The 27,978-nt window shown below is 44.0% G+C and overlaps 1 protein-coding gene across 7 annotated transcripts in view; it reads right to left on the reverse strand.

Annotated features, from left to right (window-relative positions):
* Positions 1-27,978, reverse strand: part of ano5a (anoctamin 5a) — a 163,032-nt gene that overhangs the window by 50,922 nt on the left and 84,132 nt on the right. For all 7 annotated transcript variants that reach the window (XM_080189907.1, XM_080189903.1, XM_080189906.1 and 4 more), the window contains one exon: positions 18,472-18,582. In XM_080189907.1, coding sequence (XP_080046033.1) covers positions 18,472-18,582 — 111 coding nt within the window. The remainder of the gene's footprint in view (positions 1-18,471; positions 18,583-27,978) is intronic.

Below are 27,978 nucleotides of genomic sequence, written 5' to 3' on the forward strand. Positions count from 1 at the left end.
ACATGCAAGCGTAACCTCTGATATGTTTGCAAGGCTGCAAGTGAGAACGTAAAAGCAATTCATTTTAACAGAAGGAAGTATTTTAAAACCAAGTATTTCCTGAACCCTGTTTTCTTGAGTTGATTATCGCAACCACAAAAATAGTACTGTGTGTGCAAGTCCTTTCACAAATTGATACTTCATCTCAAACGTGCGGACCCACTGCCTCTCCCCACAGGGAGTGACAGGTGAATTCCGATAACAAACAAAAGTCAGAAAGACTTGAGACTTTCCAGTAGGTGATGTTACAGCTATTGTGGTGGACTCCTGAGCTGAAGAGACTTGTCTGTGTCTTGAGCTGACAGGGTGGGAACGGAAAGCAGTATAAAAAAAAATTAAGACCTAGATTAAGGTCAGTAAGGTCACAGATTACGGATGGGTCCTTGGCAGTGCTGAAGTAAAGTTTATTTATTAGTCACAAGTAGGCTTACATTAACACTGCAATGAAACTACTGTGAAAATCTCCTAGTCCCCACACTCCGGCACTGTTCGGTTACACCAAAGGAGAATTTAACCTGGCCAATGCACCTAAACGTTGGTCATGCTAAACGTTGGGGAGAAAACCGGCACATCTTTCAGACTGTGGGAGGAAACCAGAGTACCTGGAGGGAACCCACAGAAACATGGGGAGAAGGTGCAAAGTTCACACAGACAGTAACCCAAGCCAGGATTCAAACCAGGGTCCCTGGTGCCGCTATAGCTGGTGAAAGAAATGTGTTTGGTTTGCATGGTTTGTTTACTGCCGAGCTGACTGCTGGATATCTGCTTCAAATTCAATCAGAAGAATAGATGTTACATTCTCCAGCCTCCCAGCCACCTGTTCCCACCAGTGGGAGGTTGCATGTTGTTTGCTAGCGACGGGATTATCTAGTCCTGCCATTGTCAATGGGAATTCTTACTGATGTCACCCCACACTGATCGAAAATCCATGGGTGTGCGTGCACTGCCAGTGGGACTGAGAATCTTTCCAGCGTGAACATCTGAAGAAATCGGGCCGTGAAGTCTCATGATAGAGTCTGCCAAAATGGATTGCCACGGTAACCAGTTTCCCTGTGAACCCAGGTACACTATGGGGCAGTACGGTGGCACAGTGGTTAGCACTGCTGCCTCACAGTGCCAGGGACTCGGGTTCAATTCTTGGCTTGGGTGACTGTGTGGGGTTTGCACGTTCTCCCGGGGACTACGTGGGTTTCTTCCGGGTGCTCCCATTTCCTCCCACAGTCCAAAGATGTTTAGGTTAGGTGGATTAGCAATGCTTACTTGCTCCATAGTGTCCCAGGATGTGTAGGTTAGGATGATTAACAGGCTAAATACACAGGGTTTCAGGGATAGACCTGGCTGAGATGCTCTGTCAGAGAGTCGGTGCAAACTGATGGGCTGAATGGCTTTCTTTTGCACTGTACGGATTTTGTATTATTCTATTTCTTACCTACATGAGGGCAGTGGCTACACTTCAAAGGTACTTTGACTGCAACTGCCCAAGGTCAGGTACGGTACTAAGTAAACTTTAGATTGCACTTTTCTTTATCTCTATTCATTGACTCTGTGATAACACCATATTATTGCGCTCTCCACCTTAGTAGAATCATAGATTCCCCTATAATGCAGAAAGAGGCCATTTGGCCCATCGAGTCTGCACCAACCACAATCCCACCCAGGCCCTTTTCCCCATAACCCTACTTATTTACCCTACTAACCAACATTTATATGCAATACCATTTTTTATATTTATGAATACAGATAAAACACAAGTATATTTCTGGTGTGGACAGCGATTTCTTTTCTAGAAGCACAGTGGTAAGGATGTATATGTTTGCTGGGGGAGTGCTGTCATGTCTGATTGCATGGCCATGGGGGCAGGCTATCAGCCTGTTCAACTAATGCCTCACAGCTCCGCTGAGAGGAGTGAGAACGGTCAGGGAATTTCCAGAACAATATTAGAAAATCAAGCAGCCCCACAGTGTTACTTGCACATAGGTCTTGACATTTAAACCACGGTAACTGGGAAGCTTTGTATTTTGTTTGGTGTACCCGTCCATCTACAAAGGACTGGAGTTCATGCGGCACGGTGGCACAGTGGTTAGCACTGCTGCCTCATAGTGCCAGGGATCTGGATTCGATTCCGGGCTTGGGTCCCTGTCTGCGTGGTTTGTACATTCTCCGTGTCTGCGTGGGTTTCCTCCGGGTGCTCCGGTTTCTTCCCACAGTCCAAAAGATATGCTGGTTAGAGGCACTGGCCATGCTAAATTCTCCCTCAGTGTAGCCGAACAGGCGCTAGATGTGGCGATGAGGGGATTTTTACAGTAACTTCATTGCAGTGTTAATGTAAGCCTATTTGTGACACTAATGAATAAACTTTATTTCTCGGGGAGCAGTGTTATACAGGAAAGGAAGCGATCAGTGAAAGCTCGATCCTCATGCCAGCCATTTGATTCTAACTGAGAATCATCAAACTTTTCAAGCCAGAAACAGGCCATTCACTCAAGTGTTTTGTGAAAGAGCTGTCCTATTAATCCCATCTTCCCTACTCTTTTCCCACTGTCTTACAATATTCTCTGCTTCAAACTTTTAACTATTGAAATTCCCATTTCTAAGAATTAGCGTTCAGGCTACTTTTTTGCCACCTATTCAGGCAGTGTATTTCAGCTCATAATTCGCTGTAATGTTATTTGTTTTTTTAACATCCTGAGCCTTTATGCAGTTTCACAGAATCCACAGAAGCCCTACAGTACAGAGGAGGCCATTCGGCCCATCAAGTCTGCACCAACCACAATCCCACCCAGGTCCAATTCCAACCCCACATATTTACTCTGCCAATCCCTTCACACTAAGGGGCAATCCACCTAACTCATACATCTTGAGTGTGGGAGGAAACCGGAGCACCCGGAGGAAACCCAGGCAGTCACGGGGAGAATGTGCAAACTCTGCACAGATGGTGATCCGAGGCCAGAATTGAACCAGGGTCCCTAGTGCCGTCAGGCAGCAGTGCCAACCATGGTGCCACCATGCCGCCCACTGTTCCTTCAGTGAATGAAGCAAATGGTGGTGGTGTAGTGGTATTGTCACTGGACTAGCAATCTAGAGACTCTGGGTAATGCTTTAGGGATCTGGGTTCAAATCCCACCGTGGAAGTTGGTGAAATTTGAATTCAATAACAACCTGGAATTAAAGGCCGACTGATGACCATGAAGTCATTGTCGATTGTCATAACAACCTATCTGGATCACTTATGTCCTCTAAGGGAGGAAATCTGCTGTCCTTACCTGGTCTGGCCTACCTGTGACTCCAGACCCACAGCAATGTGGTTGACTCTTAAATGCCCTCGAAAATGGCCTGGCAAGCCACTCAGATCAAGGGCGATTAGCAATGGGAAATAAATGTTGTGGCTTAATAAAAGTGAGGCCCACATTGCATGAATGAGTAAAAACAACATATTACGTGAACTCATTGCATCCACGGGTCAGCACTCAATTTTCGTATCAAGATTATCTAATTTCATTTGCACAAAACTGCATCCTTCTCTGCAGCCAGCAAGTCTGTGCAGACAGTGCAAAATACCACAAGGTGGCAGTATCTCAGGACACTCCGATGAGATTAAAACCATTTGTTAAGTCATTCTTGGCTGACCGCAGTGACAATTATTGGTACCAGTGGACCACAAGATAACATGTACTTTTCTACTGTTAATTCCTACTGTTTGCATCAGCCACAGATGGATTTGAGCCTTCATTTCACCAACGACTGGTTTTGACAACTAATATTTGCACACATTTTCCAGACCCATCTCAGCAAAAGCATTTTGCATTTGTCTCGTGACTTTAATGTGTCAAAGCTTGCCCAAGGTTCAGAGGTTGACGCAGCCTGAAGAATGCTACAGGCAAAAGGAGGATACTTGCAGAGGGATACTGAACACATGGTCAAAGAGAAGCAGATCTAAAAATCAGGCGTGCAGTTAATGCGAGGAATGGCCTTTAACAATGGATTGCAGCACTGTAAAGGAACAGTCAGTAATCTAGTGTCGCAGGATGGGTGGGTGCATATGAACAGTGACGGGACAGATTAATGCTCGAGTCAATGGGGCCTGTGACCGGTGTCCTGGACTCCTTAGGGAGCTCACAGCAATGCCAGCAATTACGTGGGCGTTTCTCCTCTCCTCTGTTGTCCTGGAATAATAAATTATTAATATAGTTTATGAACATTCAATGGGCCTATTCTTCATACTTTAGTGATATGGGTGGCACAATGGCATAGTGGTTAGCATTGGGGGAGGGGGGGGAGCCTGAATGCTCTTTTCTTGTGGTACCTTTTAGTACTTATATTTCAGCGAACATGTATACACATCAATGTTCTGCGCCCATCATCCTGACACAGGATCCTTTTTTTTTTAACATTTTTACTTGGCGAATCTTTGTGTTTTCAAACATTTTCTTAAAATTTATGTTTTATAATATTTATAGCTATATTGTATTTTTATAATTGATCCGAGTCCAAAATGCTGTTTTGTTTTGATGAGAATCGGGTTTCGGGCCTTGGTTTAGGAACCAATCCCTGATTTCTCACATTGTTCTTAAGGGAAAATCGGTCCCAATGTACGACATTTCGACTTAAGACGCGGTTTTCAGGAACTGACTGTGCTGCAAGTCCAGGGACTGCCTGGATTAGAATACAAATGCCTTCACATGAATTCCTCTGTCTATTGTTTCAAAGTCAGTAAAAAGTCTGACAACACCAGGTTGGACTAAAACCTGGTGTTGTCAGACTTTTTACTGTGTTTACCCCAGTCCAATGCCGGCATATCCGCATCATGACTGTTCCAAAGTCAGCAGATATCCACTTAAAACAAATAGAGTAACATTTACACACAGCCAGAAGAATGTCGTCTGAACACGTTAAACACTAACGGTGAAACAGATATGAATGGAGCTGTTAGAATACAGAGCTGGGCTGTGGATGAGAGAAATGATGTGGTGAGGCGATGGCCCAGTGGTATTATCATTAGACTATTAATCCCGGAATGCTCTCGGGACCCGGGTTTGAATCCCGTCACGACCGGTGGAAGAGTTTGAATTTTAACAAAATCTGGAAATACGAATCTGCTGATGGCCTTGAAACCATTGAGGATTGTTGGAAAAACCTATCTGGTTCACTAAGCACAGTGATTAGCACTGCTGCCTTACAGCTCCAGAGACCCAGGTTCAATTCCTGGCTTGGGTGACCGTGTGCGTGGAGTTTGCACATTCTCCCCGTGTCAGCGTGGGTTTCCTCTGGGTGCTCCGGTTTCCTCCCACATTCTAAAAGATGTGCTGGGTAGGTGCATTGACCCGGATGGGCGTCGGAGTGTGGCAAGGAGGGGAATTTCACAGTAACTTCATTAACGCAAGCCTTACTTGTGACTAATAAATAAACTTTAAATCTGCCGTCCTTATCCGGTCTGGGCTACATGTGTCTTCTGAGCCACAGCAATGTGGCTGACTCTGAACTGTCCTCCAAGGACAACTAGGGATGGGCAATAAATCCTGGCCCAGCCAGCGACGCCCATGTCCCACGAATGAATAAACAAAAAAAATGGTTTTTTTAGTGATGATAGCAACGACACAAGATTCAGGAAATGGAGTTCATTTTTGCACAGGATGGATAAGAGGATAGGAATGTATGGCACAGACGCAGAGTCATCGCTCCCAGTAAGCAGCCGGAGACAGCCCACAGTAATTACACACTTGGAGCTGAATCATTTCATGACAGCATTCTTAGACTGTGAAACTTAAAGGGGTTGATCTGTGAAAGGTAAAGGTTTTGAAAGACACTTTATGCTGAAGTGCATGCTAATATGACATAACACAATCATCACAAAACTTGTGTGGTTACAATGTTTATCCTATTATTAGCTGTTTATCACACAGCTTAATCAAGCCTTTCTAATGGCAGCATAATCAGTAGAGAATGAAGGGTGAGTTCTAAATTTTATAACCTATCATAGAATCCCTACAGCGCAGCAGAAGGCCATTCGGTCCATCCAGTCTGCACCAACCACAATCCCACCCAGGACCTATCCCACATATTTACTCTGCTATTCTCCCTGACACTAAGGGGCAATTTAGCCTGGCCAATCCTACCTAACCAGCACATCTTTGGATTGTGGGAGGAAACTGCAGCACCTGGAGGAAACCCATGTAGACACGGGGAGAAGGAGCAGACTCTGTACAGGCAGTGAGTGACCCAAGGTGAGAATTGAACCCAAGTCCCTGGCACTGAGAGGCAGCAATGCTAACCACCGTGCCATCGTGGTCTACTCCTTCATTTGAAGTAGAGAGGACAGAGGTTACGCTGGTAGCACAGCAGCAGGAAACCATTTCTAAAGAAACAGCCCTAAAAACAAGCTGTTACGTTTGAAAAGATTTTCTTTTAAATGTCTGTGTGATGTCAGGAGAGATCACGTGGTGTGGATTTAAAATTTCTAACTTAGAGAACTGGTAAGCAGTACTCAGGAAGCTAAACGTTAGACCCAATATCCTGCCTGTTGACCTGTCTCAGACTATTTTTTTCCAGTGAGTGGGAAGAGGCACAGAGAGCCAGTGTGAACTGTGAGACTCCCCCACCCAGCAGTAGATTGAGCACTGCGATTTACATTATTTATAAACTCGCTGAAATCTGACCTTGCCTTTATTTCTGGTTAAGCAATTACACAACAATGTGTTAGTAATATTTTGCATATTCACAGTTTCAATTCAGCTACTTAGCATATTAAATCCTTACACTGAAGTACATTTTCTGTCTAAACCACTTAGCTTCCAATTTTGTTTTTAATTGTTTCATAGGATTCGCTGGAAAGGCCAGGGTTTGTTGCCTATCCCCAGCTGCCCTTGAACTCAGTGACTTGCACAGTCATTTCGGAGGACAGTTAAGAATATGTGGATCTGGAGTCACATGTAGGCCAGACCATGAAGATGGTCAATTTCCTTCCCTGGGGCAGCACGGTGACACAGTGGTTAGCACTGCTGCCTCACAGCATCAGAGTCCCAGATTCAATTCACAGCTTGGGTCATTGTCCATGTGGAGTCTGCATGTTCTCCCCGTGTCCGTGTGGGTTTCCTCTGAATGCTCCAGTTTTCTCCTACAGTCCGAAAGACGTGCTGGTTAGGCACATTGGCCGGGCTAAATTCTCCCTCGGTGTACCCAAACAGGTGCCGGAATGTGGTGACGGGGGGGATTTCCCAGTAACTTCATTGCAATGTTAATGTAAGCCTATTTGTGACACTAATAAATAAACTAAAAAAAAGAGTGAATGCTTACAACAATGATTGCTTCACAGTCACTTTTAGTGAGACTAGCTTTATATTCCAGATTTCATTCATTGAAGTTAAATTCCACCAGCTGCCCTGTTGGGATTTGAACCCGTGTCCCCAGCACATGAGCCTGGGCCTCTGGATTACTAGCCTAGTGATCTATCTAGTCATTACACGACCATCTCCCCCAAATTTCATTGGTATCATTGACAGCAAGGGGTTTGTCAAAGAAACCCATTATCACCCTCATTCAAAATTCACTCAAAATGCCTGATGATGGCGGGCAGGCCTATCAGTTGCTGACCTGCCAAGTGGATTCTGAGGGGAAGTTGCCAGTGCCCAATTAATGAGGTATTAAACGCAGAACTTTGTGGGATCCTGCCACTTTGGCCAGTGAAAAAGCACCGCCGGAGCCGCTCGCCAAAGCACCCAAGTTTCAAATATGGATAATTCTGCCCTAAATGTTGGTTATGCTGTTCGAGTATGTGAACAAAGAAAATTACAACGCAGGAACAGGCCCTTTGGCCCTCCATGCCTGCACCAACTATGCTGCCTGACTGAACTAAAGCCCCCTACCCTGCCGGGGACCATACCTCTCTATTCCCATCCTATTCATGTATTTGTCAGGACTCCCCCCTTAAAAGTCACTATTGTATCCGCTTCCACTACCTCCCCCAGCAGTGAGTTCCAGGCACCCACCACTCTGTGTAAAAAAAACTTGCCTCATACATCTCCTTCAACTCACATTGCTCCTTGCACCTTAAACCTATGCCCTCTAGTAATTGACTCTTTCACCCTGGGAAAAAGCTTCTGACTATCCACTCTGTCCGCGCCCCTCATTATCTTGTAGGCTTCTATCAGGTCACCCCCTCAACCACTGTCATTCCAGTGAGAACAAACCAAGTTTCTCCAACCTCTCCTCATAGCTAATGCCCTCCATGTCAGGCAACATCCTGGTAAATTTTTCTGTACCCTCTCCCAAGCCGCCACATCCTTCTGGTAGTGTGGCGACCAGAATCGAACACTATATTCCAAGTGCGGCCTAACTAAGGTTCTATAAAACTGCAACACGACTTGCCAATTTTTAAACTCAATGTCCAGCATGCCGTATGCCTTCTTGACCACCTTCTCCACCTGCGTTGCCACTTTCAGTGACCCGTGTATCTGTTCACCCAGATTTCTCTGCCTATCAATATTCTGAAGGGTTTTGCCATTTACTGCATGTGCAGTGTGCTTACATATCCTAGAATGTACCAGAACTATTGAATCAACTGCACCAGCATCCGGTCAAAATGTCTTCTAAAAATTATTTGAGGAAAGAAATTTCAAGACTTTGATCTGATTTTGATTTGATTTATTATTGTCACATGTATTAGTATGCAGTGAATAGTATTGTTTCTTATGCGCTATACAGACAAAGCATACCATTCATAGAGAAGGAAAGGAGAGAGTGTAGATGTAGTGCTAGTCATAGATTGAATTAGAGCATTGTTAGAGAGCTTAAAAGTTTGAGAGGCTTGGAATGAGAGTAAAAATAGAATCAGACGGTATGCTGGGCACAGCTTGCAAGAAGTCACCACGCTCCAGTGCCATCTTGAGAAAAAAAACCTGGGTCCAGGTAAGATTTATATCTGATGATTTTTTAAAGACAGAGTACGTGCTTTTGTGCGAGAAGGCAAATTACTGCTTGTACATCAAAGGTAGCATTAGCAAACAGAGAGAAGCGCTGAATCTTTTTTGGGTAGAAATTTATGTTCGGCAATAATACAAAATGAGGAATAGCAAATCCGTATCCCACCATACATCAACTGGAGCCCAAAATTTGCAATCTGTCATTCTGTGAGGGCATAGGTTTAAGGAGCAAGGTTTAAAGGAGATGTACAAAGCTGGTAGCGGAAGCAGATATGATAGTGACTTTTAAGGGGCATGTGGACAAGTAGGTCAAAAGGGTGAGAATAGAGGGATATGGTTTCCAGAAGGGTAGGGGGTTTTAGTTGAATCCAGCAGCATGGTCAGTGCAGGCTTGCAGGGCCGAAAGGCCTCTTCCTGTGCTGTAATTTTCTTTGTTCTATGTGTTACAACCTGAAATTCATATCCCCTTTTTTAAAACATTGGGATGGAGACCATTTTTGACATAATTGGTGGCATAATGAATCAACAAATCTGTAATCATGTCACCTGATTATTACTGTTATGTTGGTAATTAATAAATCATGATGTCTACATATTCCAACAGCCAGATACAGTTCGAGATACAATCTAGACTTGGCTGACACACAGCAGAATTTGTTAATGTGAATCTGTGTACTGTAATTGTGTCCTCCCACCATCTGTGGCACTGCAGTGCTTAGATTCTGCACTTCCAAGCTTCATAGAAGTTGAGTTTTGAAAGCGCTAAATTAGCATCTGGATTTCATTGATCACTGCTGAGAATATTTATACTGATTTGGCTGGCTGATCTTTCCTTGATGATTCTTGTATGTTTGTACACAGACAGAGAGACAGGCAGAGTTCAGGAACCAATTACAAAACAAAATATTGAATCCAGCACTGCAAGCAAGGTTTTTTTCTCTCTCTCCGCCAACCAATTTCACTTGATAAATGCCCAACATGCAGCATAGGGAAGGAGAGCAAAGTACTGTAGATGTTAATATGACAATACTGTGCTGTTGATTTATTTTATGTTTAAGGGGGACTGCTTTAAGATTCAGTCTTTTTCTCCAGTGGGGTTGGTTTGTCTGGAAGGAATATAGCAGATGCAGGAAAGCAGGATAATTACTCATTTTAGCCATGTAAGCATTTATTTAGCAGAAGGCTCAATGGGCTTTCATTCATAAATGGGAATGAATTCCTGGGATTTTTTTTGATTAGTGTAATGGAAGGTGTGTATAGGTATATAGGGTCATATGGTCATGAGGTTAATGAGAGGAGCCAGAAAGACAGCTTTTGGTTTCAATTTAGTTCAGTGGCTGGAGAGGACTGTTTAACTATAGAAGCAGTAAGTAGTCTCACAGCACCAGCTTAAAGTCCAACAGGTTTATTTGGTAGCATGTGCTTTCGCAGCGCCGCTCCTTCATCAGATGAGTGCCCTCACCTATTGAAGGAGTGGTGCTACCCAATAAATCTGTTGGACTTTAAGCTGGTGCTGTGAGACTACTTACAGCGCCTACCCCAGTCCAATGCCAGCAACTCCACGTCAAAAGATAGAAGACTTCCGGTAGCGCTCTCTTATTCTGAAAAGATTCTCTGCAACCTTCATGTGTATTACCACAATTTAAAGCAAGTATGTCTGGGTTTGCTAACTATATTTAAAGTGGGGTTAAGTCTATGGGGAGACTGTTGCTTACTTGGAACTGAAATGGTGATAAATTAGAAATTAGAGGGTTTTTTTCCCCCATGTTTAAAGATTGCTCAACTGTTAAGAGTTACCCTGTTTCATTTTGTTTGAGCTATCTGTAAACTCTTATGAATAAAGCTAGTTTTGATAAAGAAGCCTAATTTGTCAGTAGAATCACACTTAGAGTGAAGCATTCTATAATTATATTTGCGCCAAAAATAAAAAAAAAAATTGCTGCGGCTTAACCTGACTTCAAAGCAGAGCTTGGGATTTGGGTCAAACTTCCTAACGCTGGAAATCTGAAATACATCTGAAATATTAACAAAACATGCTGCAAATATTCAGCACCTGTGGAGTAACATCTGTACTCGTTCTGACGAAGGAGCACTGGTCCCTGTTTTTCTCTGCATAGAAGACGCCGGATATTCTTCGCATTTCCAACACTTCCCGTTTCTATTGAAGCAGAAATAACCCCCCTCCCCCACCCCCTTTGTCAGCCAAAAAAACACAATCAGAATCCTGTGAGCGTCTCATTCCCCTTCAGTGAGGATCCCACCTGCAGCTGGCCGAGATCGGCTTTGACCCAACTTTAGACATGAATTAAAAATATGTTAAGTTGATCACAAACAAGTTTCTGTGCAAATAAATGTTAAAGCAAAAACACCCTCAGCCAAAATACCCGACTGAACTCAGCCTTCGACCTTCCAGTTTTTAAACAAATCTGTCGTGGGCCCTGCCAAAATAAGGCCTGCCTGCCCCGTAGGTGCCTTCTCCACAAATCTCGCCTATGGTGGGCAGTGCCAAGGTGCCTGGTGGGCATTACTAAAGGTGTGAGGCTGGCAGTGCCCAAGGGGCAACCTTTGCCCTCGACCTCCCCAGGGGGCCTCAGCGGCCTCCGGTTCTACCGGCCCGGCCAACATGACTGTTCCCCGTTCACAGGGAGCAGATGCTTTCTTCGCCAGAGAGAACCTATCCCGACGGGGCCATAGAGGCGAGAGAACCTAGACTCACTAAAGACATGCAAATTAACATTTCAATAAGTTAACATAATTTATTCAACTTCTTGTCCATTTCCGGCGAGATCCTGATTTCTCAGCTCTTGCATGACCTTACTGGCTCGCTGTGCCCGTGGATGGGCGGGATGAACTAGCAAAATTCCGCCCAATGTGTGTTGTTAGTGCCTGCTCTGGTACAGTTGATATAGGTGTACCATTCATTCACAAGAGTTTGATTTCGGCCACACAATACCTTAAATTGATACCACATTTTTGAGAGGATGATGGCATTTTCAATTTCTTTGCTCAGAGACAGGCAGAAGAACTTTTAATAGTTCACAGTAGCTTGATTCAATTCAGATATTCTCGACAGGAGGCGGTGGAGGCTGCCTCGCTAAATATTTTTAAGACGCGGGTTGATGGGTTTTTGATAAGCGAGGGGATTAAGGGTTATGGGGAGAGGGCGGGAATGTGGAACTGAGACACGACAGATCAGCCATGATCTTATTGAATGGCGGGGCAGGCTCGAAGGGCTAGATGGCCTACTCCTGCTCCTATTTCTTATGTTCTTATGACTTCCAGGTCAGAAGCAGTTGAGGCAATTTCCTTGTCAATGGAGCTGCCTCAATGCTCGTTAATCAGTTACCAAGATCAGGCATGGTAAAGATGTCCCATCGGCACCCCCGCCCACCATTTTTACAATCTATCCCATAAAATAATTCCACACAAGGTCACAAAATGTGCCACCATCAATGAGGACAACTTAAGAAAGAAATCTGCAAGGAAGCCAAATAAGGAAATTTAAGCTTTCTGGATTTTTTTCCTGACAGGAGGATGAGTCATTCGCAAATTATGAAAGAGAGGGATTCATCATCACTATTTTAACAGGGGAAGAAAAAAAGTCAAGTATCAGGCAGAACTGTAACTAAGGTTCATTTTCTTGACAAACAGTGATTTATCTTTCTGCCTTGGTGCACAAAGCACCTGAAGGGAATTTATTTCCATGAATTTGGGTGTATTACATTCATCAAGTGTGAACATGTGCTAGTTTTATTGCACAGGAAATTTCGCACAGCTGCACTGGGTTTCTGTAGCTCAAAGTTACCAAAATACTCAACCCAAAACTGGCAGCACATTGTCTTTGGCACTGTGAATTCTTTCCAATCTGTCACAGCTGGAAGCTTGCTCAACAGGAAGATTGTAAAGACTTGATAATGGATATATTGGGCTGGTCACTGAATCAGGATGACTCAGGAGCCCTTTAAAAAACAATGGATGCCGGGATCCAATTCTGGGGTTCCTGACCTCAGTCCCAGGATATCTGGTACCCTTCAAGAATGCAGGCTAGTTTGGCTGTAAGCCCACACTTTGCATTCCTGACCCACCTCGCTCCATTATGAGGTTGAGCATGTCCGAGTCCTCCCCAAATTTCATTGAATCAGGCCAGTTTTTCAAATCATGGTTTGTGACACCTCAGAGGTGTTGTGAACCCTTGCCTGCATGAGAGAACCTTTCAAATGGTGCCTCTCATGTCTCCAATGCCAAGGTTTGTGCCCAATGCCCCCTATGGCTATGTTCCAAATTATGCCCCCCTAAAAAATGATGGCACCTCTGTGCCCATTGGTTCTATACAATGTATAGTGGGTGAATGAGCCTTGTCGTGACAGTAGTTGTGTAAAATAAAGTTTTCAAGAAGTTCTCACTTTTCTTACGGTTCAATAAAGTGGCCAACAATCCAGATCCTTTGAAGGATCAATAACTGAAAGCACTTGAAATCTCTTTATAATGTGTAAATAAACATTGTGAAATTACTGAAGAGATCAAACAACCAGAGCCGTCAATCAAGTAATATTTTCACTGGGGATTAGGTGTTCGAGTACACTCACGGATACTGGGTTCCCAGCCAAGAATACATAATAAGGCTTGGCTGAAAGTCCAGAAATCTATTAGCTTGTTGAAAGGGGGTGTGTGGTGGAGGTCATACCTTGGCATGGGGACACGATGGACCATAGTGGTTGTTTGGGGAGACTTGAGGTGGCGTGGATGGAGAATGTGGAGTGTGTGTGTTGCGGGGGGCGGGGGGGGGGGGGCGTTGAGGACTGGAGAACATTCCTGTTTTAGTATAACTGGAATTAAGTTGCACAGCATGAGGGAAGGCCTTTTAAACAGCATGTCTTGGCACCCAGCAGCCCGTGGCTACCCCTGAAACATCCCCAGGGTCAGTAGCCAACTGCTCCCTGTGCCCACAGCCTCTCCTGCCCATCCCACATTGTGCCCCATGAGCAGAACAGTGGCGCTGCTGCCTCACAGCACCAGGGACCCAGGTTCAATTGTTGGCCTTGGGTTACTATCTGTGTAGAGTTTGTACGTCCCTGTCTGTGTCTGCATGGGTTTCTTCCGGGTGCTCTGGTTTTCTCCTACAGTTCAAAGATGTGCAGGTTGGGTGCATTGACCAGGCTAAATTGACCCTAGTGTGGAGGGGATTAGTAGAGTAAGCATGTGGGGTTACGGGAAAAAGGCCTGGGTGGGACTGTGGTCGGTACAGACACAATGGGCCAAACAGCCTCCTCCTGTAGTGTAGGGATTCTATGATAAGGAAAATTCTATCCTTTCTGGCATGTCCTCCTGTGGTGGAGGATGGAGCAAACTGGGAATTTCACGACTCCTGCTGCCCGCCTTGAGAATGCGATCTTCAATTAGTGCTTTCTATTAAAGCGGGCGGGCTGGAAGAAGGAGTGAAAATCGCATCTGCCAGACACACAGCTGCCAACTACAGGCATTTGTCACCCAAGCCTGGCAGAGCCCCACCCTTTCCAGATAAGCACCTGACAAAAAAAGTAGTAATTTTAGCTGAGCCACCCAGAATGACATTTAACACAAGTTACTTGGTTGGTTGAGATGAAGTTGGAATGGCATGGTCAGTAAAGCAAACTACAACTGGCCTATCTGATGGTGAGCACACATTTCTTTCCAGAATAACTGATCATTGATAACATAGATAAACATCATTACGTTGCGATTTTTGCTTGTTCCAGTCAGGATTTTCAAGCGTTAGTCTCAAAAGTAGATTATTAATGGTACCTTCTCCACAGCACAACCCCCTTGCCCACCCCAAACACACACACATACACACACACACACACACACACACACACACACACACAGAGACGTCTTTCAAATCATTATAATATTTAATCTCAACTGACACTTGTATGTTCATGGCAGTAGGGTGGTGCAGTGGTTAGCACTGCTGCCTCACAGCACCAGGGACCCAGGTTCAATTCCGGCTTCGGGTCACTGTCTGCGCGGAGTTTGCACGTTCTCAGGACGCAGGACGGGGAGAATGTGCAGCCTCCATACAGACAGTCACCAAAGGCCCTATCTGCTTTCTGAAAAGCTTAGTGCTCCTAGCTTTCTCTCCCCCTCCCCTCCAATTTGAAAACACCTCGGGCTTGTCACTGGAATGTAAAATACAGTAAACAAAAAAGGGGAATTGCATGGATTTCCTCCCACATTCCAAAAATGTGCAGGTTACGTGGATTGGCCATGCTAAACTGACCCTAAGTGTCCCAGGATGTGCAGGTTAGATGGATTAACCATGGGAGTCATAGAATTAAAAATTATAGAATCTACAGTGCAAAAGGAAGCCATTTGGCCCATTGAGTCTGCAATGGCAACAATCGCACCCAGGCCCTATTCCCATAACCCCTCATATATACCTTACTTATCCCCCTCCCCCCCAATTCTCAGGTTAATCAGCATGGCCAGTCAACCTAACCCGCACATCTTTTGAATTATGTAGGGTTATAGCATTTGGGCTTCACAGTGCCAGGGACCCGAGTTCGATTCCCGTCTTGGGTGACTGTGTGGAATTTGCACGTTCTCCCTATGTCTACATGGGTTTCCTCCCACAGTCCTAAAATCTGTGGATTAGGTTGATTGGCATTGCTAAATTGCCCCTTGGTGTCAGGGGGATTAGCAGGGTAAATATGTAGGGTTACTGGGCTAGGGGCTGGGAGGAATTGTGATCAGTGCAGACTTGATGGGTCAAATGGACTCTTTCTGCTCTGTAGTGATTCTATGATTCCATACAGATAGGACCTAGAAATCACAGAAGTCCTACAATACAGCAAGAGGCCATTCAGCCCATCATGTCTGCACCGACCACAATCCCATGCAGGCCCTACACCCATATCCTTACATTATTTTACCCACTAATCCTCTAATCTACGCATCTACGGTCAATTTAGCATGGCCAGTCGACGTAACCCGCACATCTTTAGACTGCGGGAGAAAACCCACGCAGACATGAAGAGAATGTGCAATCTCCATACAGGCAGCGACTCAAGCTGGGAATTGAACCCAGGTCCCTGGAGCTGTGAAGCAGCAGTGCTAACTACTGCGCTACTGTGCCACCCATAAACCTATCCGACCTGGATAAGTTTCGCTGCCAGCGAGTCGATACGGATTCGATGAGCCGAATGGTCTCCTTCTGCACTGTAGGGATTCTATTCTAAGTAGAATTGGTGAATGTGGAGGCACATATTCTACAGACACATTGGTAAATGTGCCGTGTCAGAGTTGTGATACTCTCACAGTCATCTTTGCCTGCTATGGGATGGTGTTTAGTTTAGACTGGCATATGCTGCCCACGGTGATTCAATTTGGAATTGGCTCAGGACCAGCACAAACAGATGACTGCAGTCTAATGAGGTAAAAGAACATTCTGAAAGCCGTCTAATGGGATGGCTTGAATAATTAGGCCTCAAGGGCCAAATGCAAGAGATCTCAATTCCGCTCAGATATGTAGGCCCCAGGCTTACTCCCGCAACTGCAACAGAGACTCCTAAACTTGGCAACATTCTGTGGCGAAAAATTTTGACAGGGGGAGAAAAAAGTTTTTTAAAATCTGACTGGAGAAGCTAGCAAGCCATAATAAAGATTATGCTAAGGACTTGAAACGGCTCAGTTCAATCTTAAGTGAAGAAAGTAAGAAGCTTTTAAGTGTAACACGATCGCACTTTCAATAAAAAGAACAAATTTTGTACTCCACAGTTACGGGGGCCAGGATTTCGCAGCTCTGGCATGGCAGGTCATTCACACGCCAAGATCCCATCAGTGGGAGGGCTGGTGAATTCTGGCTCAATGTTCCAGTGAAATCAACAAGCTCAGCAACTCTGTTAACTGAAGGGCGCAGGTGGTATGAACGTAGTCCCGTGTTAACACTTACTCCAACGTAACCAGGTGACATCAATTTGCTGCTGCAGCGTCTAGTGTTTCACAGAGTTCCTAGAATCATAGAATCCCTACAGTGCAGAAAGAGGCCATTTGGCCCATTGAGTCTGTACCGATCACAATCCCTCCCAGGTCCTTTCCCCATAAGCCCATTTATTTATCCTGCTCATCTCCCGACACTACAGGGCAACTTAGCACGGCCAAGCAAGCTAACCCCGCACTTATTTGGGCTGTGGGAGGAAACCGGAGACCTGGAGGAAACTCATGCAGACACGAGGCGAATGTCACGCCAATCATCCAAGCCAGGAATTGAGCTCAGACCCCTGGTGCTAACCACTGTGCCACCCTGTGCAAGTGTATTGAAGACAATGGCTATCAGCAAGATCTCACCAAGATATATTAGCTTATGAGCACTTTTCTTATTAAGCTTTTGGCAACAACCAATAAAAAAATGTTTAGCATTTATACAATTCCTTTCACAACAGTAGAATGTCGCAAAGCACTTTATGGTCATTTTTAAGTGTGCTCGCAATTGGAACGTGGTGATGTAATGGTAATGTCACTGGACTTGTAATCCAAAGGCCAAGACTAATGATCTCGGGACATGGGTTCAAATCCCAATACAGTAGCTGGCGCAACTTAAATTCAATTAATAAAATCTGAAATTGAAAGGTAGTCTCCATTATATCACTCAATACCGCAGTAATCACTTACCTGCTCTCTGAAATAGCCCTGCAAGCCACTCAGTTCAAGGGCAATTATGATGATGTTGGCTGAGAGATAAATATTGACCGGGAAGGCAAGAAAACTTCAATACAAAAACATGCTGGAGAAACTCAGCAAGTCTGATAGCACCTGTAGAGAGAGAATAGAGCCAACGTTTCAAGTCAGGATGACCCTTTGTCAGAGCTTGACTCAAAACGTTGACTCTATCCTCTCTCTGTAGATGCTGTTAGACCTGCTGAGTTTTTCCAACAAGTTCTGTTTTGTTTCAGATTCCAGCATAAGGGTGGCCCAGTGGTTAGCATTGCTGCCTCACAGCGCCAGGGACCCAGGTTCAATTCTGGCCTCAGGTGACTGTGTGGAGTTTGCAGATTCTCCCTGTGTCTGCGTGGGTTTCCTCTGAGCGCTCCAGTTTCCTCTCGCACTCCAAAGTAGTGCAGGTTAGGTCGATTGGCCATGGTAAATTGCCCTTTAGCGTGTCAGGGGAATAGCAGGTTAAATATATGGGGTTATGCTAGGGCCTCAGATGGGACTGTCGTCAGCGCAGGCTCGATGGACTGAATGGCTTCCTTCTGCAGTGTAGGGATTCTATGATTCTATTTTGCCTTGATCTTAGCGAAGTCCAAATGTTCCTTTTCTGAATGTTGTGGATGGGGCCTCTATTTAATGTTTCATCTTAGAAAAGCACCTTAGCTAATGCAGAGCTCAAATCGGTATGCACAGATGTGTTAGCGTGGGATACCAGTTCAACTTTCTGTACAGCAGCCAGCTAAGCATTGACAGGTAGATTTTAGGTGTACAATTGCTCAATGACTGTTACAAGCAGAATGGACGTCAGTATGAAAGACAAGGTTCTTACCATTTTCTTTTCTGCGTCTTTGAGATCATCCACGTAGGACAGGATGAAGTCAATTCTTCTGACCCCATCACGGAAGAAAATAGAGTCCTTGCTGTGGATCTGTTTGTCTATCTGAGGAAGAAACAGAAAACCTACTGTAAAAAAGTGGTCAGTGATTCTGGTGCAGACTCCTGTTAACAGTGAAAAGTCAGAGCGAAACAGGGTCACAAGCACAAATTATCTGTCACTCAGCAGGCAACTGTTTACTTGCAAAAGGCATATAACCAAGCCAAGCCACAACCCAAAGACCATGCACACTCATGAAACTAAAGCAATGAGATGTATATTCCTCTGCCCCAGAGGAATGGTCGTGATCCTGTTACTGAACTATTCATTCACTTGTAATTACTGAACACAACCCCATGCCTGTAATATCATGTAACTTGCCCAACCAAATTATGGCAGCATTGTATCCTTCATTGTCCAGTGCATTTTCAACTTTCTTAGAAGACTAAGGAAATTTGGCATGTCAGCTGTGACTCTCACCAACTTTTACAGATGCACCATAGAAAGCATTCTTTCTGGTTGCAGCACAGCTTGGTATGGCTCCTGCACTCCCCAAGGCCGCAAGAAATTACAAAGGGTTGTGAATGTAGCCCAATCCATCATGCAAACCAGCCTCCCATCTATTGACTCTGTTTACACTTCTGCTGGTTCGGCAAAGCAGCCAGCATAATTAAGGACTCTATGCATCGCGGACATTTTCTCTTCCACCTTCTTCTGTTGGGAAAAAGATACAAAAGCCTGAGGTCACGTACCAACTGACTCAAGAACAGCTTCTTCCCTGCTGCTGTCTTTTGAATGGATTTACCTTCCATTAAGCTGATCTTTCTCTACACCCTAGCTATCACTGTAACACTACATTCTGCACACTCGTTTCCTTCTCCATGAGCGATATGCTTTGTCTGTATAGCGTGCAAGAAACAATACTTTTCACTGTATGTTAATATGTGATAATAATAAATCAAATCAAAAGTCAAATAGCAGACATTTTCAGATTATTGGCCTACATCACAAAAATAGCTGATTGCGTAACCACGGCTTGATGCAAAGTTAAAATGAAAGGTAAAAAAAGAAACACTAATAGCTACTGCATTGTTGCGAAAGGACAGCCGAACAGATCCACTAATGTCCTTTGGGAAGGGAACCTGTCTAACTAACAGCTCTGGGATACAACTCCAATCGTCACAATATCTTACTGCTCCTAAGATGATAAAAAGATATGGATAAAGTAGACGTGGAACAAATGCTTCCTCTTGTGAGGCATTCAAGGACGGGAGGTCATAGTCTTAGAATAAGGGGCAGCAAATTTAAAAGCATTGAGGAAAAATTATTTCTCCCAAAGGATTGTGAATCTGTGGAATTTGCTACCCCAAATTGCAGTGGATGCTGGGACAGTGAGTAAATTTGAGGGGTTAGGCAGATTTTTAATTGGTAATGGGTTAATGGGTTATGGGGAGAAGGCAGGAAAATAGGAATGAGGAGCATATCAGCCATGATCGAATGGCGGAGCAAACTCGTTGAGCCAAATGGCCTAATTCTGCTCCTATAACTTATAGACTTTTGAACTCAAGGTAAGTAAGGATGAACAATAAACACTTCCTTTCACTGTGCCAATGCCAAAAACAGATTTAGAAAGGACAACTTCATGTGCTCTTATTTTGGAAACTGGCCGATTGAGGAACAGTATTTGAGGACCAGGATCTCAAAGTCAAGACTAAGTTCATGAGTTAATGAGGGGCAGTGATTTCAATGCTCCTATATGCTTCAGAGATGACCTTTTGCAGACACCTCAAAGTACTGGAAAGGTACCATCAGCTGTGTCTTTGCAAAATTTTCCAAACTCATTATCAAAGAAAGCAATCTCTCCAGAGCCAACTGGGCCGAACATTGAGGCACTAATCACTTGAAGCCACTCTGCTGAGTGTGACACGTCAATCATATTCCTGACGCAGCAGATTCCAGAAGCAACTTCTCTATTTGGAACTTGGTTACTTTAGGGATGTCCTCAAAGCATCCCTCAAGATGTCAAACATTCCTGCCCACTCACGGAAGACCCTGGCTTGTGACTGAACAAAATAAAGAACGCTCATTTGGACAGCACCAAACTCCTTGAGATATTATCGGCAATGTGCAGGAGCTAAGTTGAGGGAACGCATCAACCTCCCAACAACTCACTGACCCTCTCTATCAAGCACCAACTGCGAAACACGTGGCAGAGTCTGCAAAGCTGGCAATGGATCTAATCCATCTCGGAATCTGACTCATATCAGAAATAGTTCTGATGAAGAGTCAGCCTAACTCAAAACCTTAGCTTTATTTCCAGCATTTTCTGTTTTTGTTCAAGAATCCAACAAGCGGGAGTGGAAGCAAATCACCCTGGATAACAGGGGACTATGTAAGAGCTTTGGAAATCGAATCAGTGTTGTGCTACAAGAGCAGGGACGTATTGCTGAGACTGTATAAGGCTCTGGTCTGACCCCATTTGGACTATTGAGAGCAGTTTTGGGCCCTATACCCGGGGAAGGATGTGCTGGCCTTGGATGGGGTCCAGAGGAGATTCACAAGAATGATCCCAGGAATGAAGGGTTTGCCATATGAGGAGCGGTTGAGGAGTCTGAATCTATACTCGACAGAATTTAGATGGGTGAGGGTGGATTTAATTGAAACTTCCAGAATACTGAGAGGCCTACATAAAGTGAATGTGGAGAGGATGTTTCCACCAGTGGGAGAGACTAGAACTTAAGGGCACAAGCTCAGAGTGAAGGGATGCTCCTTTAAAAGTGAGATGAGGATGAATTTCTTCAGCCAGAGGGTGGTGAATCTGTGGAACTCATTGCCACAGAGGGCTGTGAGGGCCAAGTCACTGAGTGTCTTTAAGACAGAGACAGATAGGTTCTTGAGCAATAAGGGATCAAGGGTTACAAAGAGAAGGCAGGAGAACAGGAATAAGAATCATATAAATCATGATTGATTGGCAGAGCACACCCGATGGGCCTAATTCTGCTCCTATATTTTACAGTCTTATGGATGTAAGCAGTCTGGCAGCTAACCTGCATCCAGCAAGGTCCCCCAAATAGCAAACAAATACATAACAAGATGGCTGTTTTTTCCTGCAGCTATGGTCTTTATTTCTGCCCTTGTTGATTATCAATAACTTTATGTTAACATATCCCTTACACAGAGTTGAATATCATCCACCATACAGAAACTAGCCAATTGACATAACTCAATTTTCCTGATATTTACATTCTTCACAAACCTAATTCCACTTTAATAATCTTTACCCACCGTAGCCACCTTCTTCCTGTCTGCATCAATCTCCCCTTAAAGCAATAATGCTATCTCTTTTAATCTCTCCATTCAGGATAGAGTACATATCCTCTGTGGCATACTCTACATTTCCTATGTAAGAAATTCTTCGTAAGTTCTTTATTTGAACTGTTTGCAGTTATGTCATATTCATTCAATCTTGTTCTGGCCTCATCCACAAGCAGAAATTATCTCTTCACGTCAACTCTCAAACTGCTCCATAATTCTAAATGATCTCTACAAGAGCTCACCTTCTTCTTTTCCCCCCCCCGAGAGATAACAGCCCTGCCTCCTGTTTTCCTGAGAGTCAAACCCTCTCAATTTTGGCAACACCCTTGTAAAAGTAATCCGTACTTTCTGCAGTGCTTCAATATTCTTTTTGCAGTACTGGAATTATGCACAGTACTCCAAGTGTGGACTAACAAAAAATCCACAAAGGGTAATGAAGGAGGCATTTGGCACACTTGCCTTCAGAGGGACCTCGGGGTCCTTGTGCATGAGTCGCAAAAACCCAGCTTGCAGGTGCAGCAGGTGGTCAGGAAGGCAAATGGGATGCTGGCCTTCATAGCGAGGGGGATTGAATATAAAAGTAGGGAGGTCTTGCTGCAGCTGTATAGGGCATTGGTGAGGCCGCAGCTGGAGTACTGTGTGCAGTTTTGGGCGCCGCACCTGCGCAAGGATATTTTGGCCCTGGAGGGAGTGCAGAGGAGGTTTACTAGGCTGATACCAGAGTTGAGGGGATTGAGCTATGAGGAGAGGCTGAATAAACTAGGCTTGTACTCGTTAGAGTTTAGAAGAATGAGGGGAGATCTCATTGAGACGTATAAGATGATGAATGGGATGGATAGGATAGAGGTGGAGAGACTCTTCCCGCTCAAAAAAGACAGTAGGACTAGGGGGCACAGCCTCAAGATAAAGGGGAGGCGGTTTAGAACGGAGTTGAGGAGGAACTTCTTCACTCAAAGGGTGGTGAATCTCTGGAATTCTCTGCCCGTTGAAGTGGTGGAGGCTGCCTCGCTAAATATTTTTAAGAAGCGGGTTGATGGGTTCTTGATAAGAGAGGGGATTAAGGGTTATGGGGAGAGGGCGGGAAAGTGGAACTGAGCCACAACAGATCAGCCATGATCTTATTGAATGGCGGGGCAGGCTCGAAGGGCTAGATGGCCTACTCCTGCTCCTATTTCTTATGTTCTTATGTTCATCAGTCAGAGCATTGAGTACAGGAGTTGGGATATTATGTTACAACCGTACAAGACATTGGTTGATTGTATGCAGTACTCCAAATTAGACATTTGGAATACTGCATACAATTCTGGTTGCCCTGCTACAAGAAGAATGTAATTAAACTGGAAAGGGTGCAAAATGCATTTTCAAGGATGTTGCTGGGACTGGAAAGTTTTAATTATAACAGGAGGCGGGATAGGCTGGGAATTTTTTTTCCCCTGGAGCTAGGTCGATGAGGAGAGACCTTATAGAGGTTTATAAATATTGAGGGGCATAAATAAGGTGAATAGCCAAGGTCTTTTCCCCAGGGTAGGAGAATCCAAAACCAGAGGGCATAGATTGAAGGTGAGGGGGTAAAAACTTAAAAAGGATCTGAGGGGCAACATTTTCACAGACAGCGTGGTGCATATATAGAATGAGCAGCCAAAGTGGTGGGAGAGATGGATACAATTGTAACTTTCTCTGAACAGACGAAGGTGGAAGAGAGTATGTCCGGTGTGCGTGGGGTTCTTGATTATGTTGGCTACTTTTCTGAGGCAGTAGAGCCAATGGTTGGGAAGTTGGTTTACATGATGGACTGGGTTTCGTTCACAATGCTTTGTAGTTTCTTGTACCTTGTACTTTTATATTTACATAGCCCCTGGCACAATTTCAGGACATCCCTGAACTCTGACCACACAAGTACTTGTTGAAATGTCAGATCTTTTGCAATGTGGGAACTGCAGCAGCCAACTCACCAAGTGCTCACAGACATCAATGAGATTATAAAGAAATAATCTGATTTTATTGGTGCTATTGAGGGAGATATATATATGTACATATATACACACATATATGTGTTAATTTGCTCTTCAAGTAGAGTTGTCCACTTGTGAATGTAGTAAATGCCTCATCTGAAATATCAGCTGCACGTAGTGTTGAAGATTCTGGAGCAGAACATAAACATAGAAACATGGAAAATAGAAACAAGAGTAGGCCATTTGGCCCTTCGAGCCTGCTCCACCATTCATTTTGATAATGGCTGATTATCAAATTCAATATCCTGATTCCCCCTTCCCCCATATCCCTTGATCCCTTTAGCCCCACAAGCTAATATCTAATCTCTTCTTGTAATCACACAATGTTTTGGCTTCAAATATTTCCTGTGGTAGTATTCACATTCACTACTCTCTGGGTGTAGAAATTTCTCCTCACCTCAGTTCTAAAAGGTTTACTCCTTATCCTCAAAATAAGACCCTTAGTTCTAGACTCCCTCACCATCAAGAATATTGTTTGTGAATCCACCCTATTCACAGAGTCTAGTGACTAATGCACAAGGACACCAAAGTTTCACTATCTACCTTTCTCAATTTACACCCATTCAAGTAATAATCTCTCTTCCTATTATTGCTACCAAAACGGATGACCTCACATTTACCCAGATTATACTGTGTCTGCTATGCATATGCCCACACACTCAGTCTATCCAAATCACGCTGAAGCATCTCTGCATCCTCCTCACAGCTCACCCTCCCACCCAACTTTGTACCATCTGCAAATTTGCAGATAATACATTCGGTCCCCTCTTCCAAATCATTAATATATAACATGAACAGTTGGGGTCCTAGCACAGATCCCTACAGAACCCCACTAATCACCAACTGCCCATCCGAAAAAGACCAATTTCTATCAACTCTTTGCTTCCTATCTGCTAACCTTTCTATCCATCTCAAGACGTCCCATGTGCTTTAATTTTTCATAGTAGCCTGTTACGCAAGACCTTGTTGGAACCTTAAATAAACCATATCCACTGGTTCTCCTCAGTCAACCTACTAGTTACATCCTCAAAGAATATCAATAGATTCATCAGGCATGATTTCCCTTCTGTAAATCCATGCTGACTTTGTCTGATTATACCACTGCCTTCCAATGCCAAGTTATGAAATCCTTGATAAAAACTCTAGCAACTTCCCCAGTACTGACGTTAGGCTCACTGGTCCATAGTTCCTTGTTTTCTCTCTACCTCCCTGTTTGAATAGCAGGCTTACACTAGCTACCCTCCAATCTGTAGGAACTGGTCCAGAGTCCAAAGAATTTTGAAAAAAAAACAATCACCAATGGATCTACCATTCCCAGGGCCACTTCCTCAAGTACTTTGGGATGAAGATTATCAGGACCTGGAGTTTTATCTGCTTTCAATCCCATCAGTTTCCCCAAAACCATTTCTCTGCTAATGCTGATTTTCTTCAGTTCCTTACTAAAACATGTTTCTCTCAGCATTTCTGGTACATTATTCACGTCTTCCTTTGTGAAGGCTGAAGCAAAGAACAAATTTAATTCCGTGACCATTTCTTTATTCCCCATTATGAATTCTCCCATTTCTGACTGTAAGGGGCCTGTATTTTTTTAATCAATCTTCTCTTTACTCATCTATAGAAACTTTTACAGTCAGCCTTGATGTTCCCCACTAGCTTATTTTCATACTCCATTTTTCCCCTTCTTAATCAATCCCCTGATCCTCTTTTGCTGAATTTTAAGTTGTCCCCAATCCTCAGGCCTATTGCTTTTTCTTGCCAATTTGTATACTTCTTCCTTGAATCTGATACTCTCTCTAATTTCCCTTGTACGCCAGGGTTTGGCCACAATTCCCTTACCACACAGGAATAAAACAACATCTGGAATTCACCTATTTGTTCTTTAAATGCCTACCATTGCCTCTCCACTGTCTTTCCTTCCAATAATGTTTCCCAGTCTATCATGGCCAATTCATGCTTCATACCATCATAGTTACCTTTATTGAGATTCAGGACCCTGGTCTCAGAATCAACTACATCACTATCCACCTTGATAAAGAATTCTACCATATTATAATCACTTATCTCCAAGAGCTCTCTCAACTGGCTTGCCAACTAATCCTTTCTCATAGCTCAACCACAAAGCCACAGCTTTGTAACAAAGACAAAAGTACTACCAATGACTGACAGAGAAATTCAATTAACTTCATTACTCCTGCATCAACCCATCAAATACCCCAATAAGCACTTCAGAAGTAACAGTTGTTTGTGGTCAATGAAGTTGTCTTTATTCTTGCTGTGATGTGGAGATACTGGCATTGGATTGGGGTAGGCACAGCAAGACATCTCACAACACCCAGGTTAAAGTCCAACAGATTTATTTGGTAGCACAAGCTTTCGGACCGCTGCTCCTTTATCAGGTGAGTGGTCTTTATTTTGCTGAGTTATCTTGGCTTGGGCCTGTACTGACTGAGCTGCTTCTATCTGTGCTCTGGAGGAAATAGGAAGAGGGTGCCATGGAAACAATGAGTCAGCATTCACTCACATCACAGATACTCTGCAGAGCAGAACTGCCAACACCACACTCATTCGATCGCTCACTCAGCTGGACTTTTAGGAAATGCCCTTACAATGACTAATCTGCGTACCGTCAGCACTATAAACCGTCTTTAGGCACAAACACAGACAATGGATTTCAACACCGACATATTTAAAAAAGAAACAGTTTTGAAAAAAGGTTCCTGCTTTCGCAAGATTATGTTTTAACTATTTTTAAAAGTTTGAAATGATCTAGTTGTACAAGTTGGGTTTAGCTGCTCCTGCTTCTCCCTTCTTCAGTGCAGGAGTGAGTCTTTGCTGGGTGTTCAAAATGCTTTCAAGAGTGAATGTCTGCAGCTCCTCTCATCTCCTCGTGCTAAAAAAAACAATGACCCAGTAATATAAACTGTTTAAAAGAAATCATTCCATTTGCTTGAATCACAGAATTACCAATTACAATCTCAAACCTCCTTACTGGCTTTGCTACCTAATTTTTTAAAAATTAGGTCATGGGTTGTGGTAATTGTTAACATTAACTATTACACTCCCTCAGTTCTTTCCTGAATCTTCTCCATTATTTCCATACACTTTTTTGCAAACAGGCACCAGAATTCCCGAGTGTGATCTAACTAAGTTTAATATGACGTTCCTGTTTCTGAAAATCATTCTTCTAGAAGTGAACCAAGGTGCCTTATTTGAAATTTATATGGCTTATCTTACAGGACACGACTTAAACACATAATGCAGGCTGGCATCCTAGGGCAATACTGACAGAACGTAGTGGAACTCCTCATCCATGCTCTGGTTACTTCCAAAAACTGAACTATAGAATCCCTACAGTGCAGAAGGAACCCATTCGGCCCATTGAGTCTGCACTGACCACAATCCCACCCATGCCCTATTCCCACAACACCACATATTTATCCTGCTAATCCCTTGACGCTAGATCTTACAAAAACATACAAGTTTATGAAGGGAATAGGTAAGAGAGAAGTTCAAGACATATGCATCTGTTTACAGTTCCAGTATAGAACTAATCCACAGATCACAGCCAATGCAAAGGAGGTCATGGCCAATCAACCTAACTTGCGCAACCTTGGACTGTGGGAGGAAATCGGAGCACCCGGAGGAAACCCACACAGACATGAGGAGAATGTGCAGATTCCACGCATTCCAATTCCACCCGGAATTGAATCCGGTCCCTGGCAGCACGCTGCTGTGCAGAGGGACCTGGGTGTCCTTGTGCAGGAATCACAAGGAGTTGGTTTGCAGGTGCAGCAGATAATTAAGGAGGCAAATGGAATTTTGTCCTTTATTGCGAGAGGGATGGAGTTTAAAAACAGCGAGGTTATATCGCAGCTGTATAAAGATGTACAGTTTTGGCCTCCTTACTTGAGGAAGGATATATCGGCACTGGAGGGGGTGCAGAGAAGATGCACTAGGTTGAATCTGGAGTTGAGAGGGTTGACCTATGAGGAGAGACTGAATAGACTGGGGCTGTACTTATTGGAATTCAAAAGAATGAGGGGAGATCTTATAGAAACATATAAGATTATGAAGGGAATAGATAAGGTAGAGCAGGGAAGTTGTTTCCACTGACGGATGAAACTAGAACTGGGGA

Source organism: Carcharhinus amblyrhynchos, chromosome 6, assembly GCF_965287045.1.
Source record: "Carcharhinus amblyrhynchos chromosome 6, sCarAmb.v2.hapA, whole genome shotgun sequence".
In the NCBI taxonomy this organism is placed as follows: domain Eukaryota; kingdom Metazoa; phylum Chordata; class Chondrichthyes; order Carcharhiniformes; family Carcharhinidae; genus Carcharhinus; species Carcharhinus amblyrhynchos.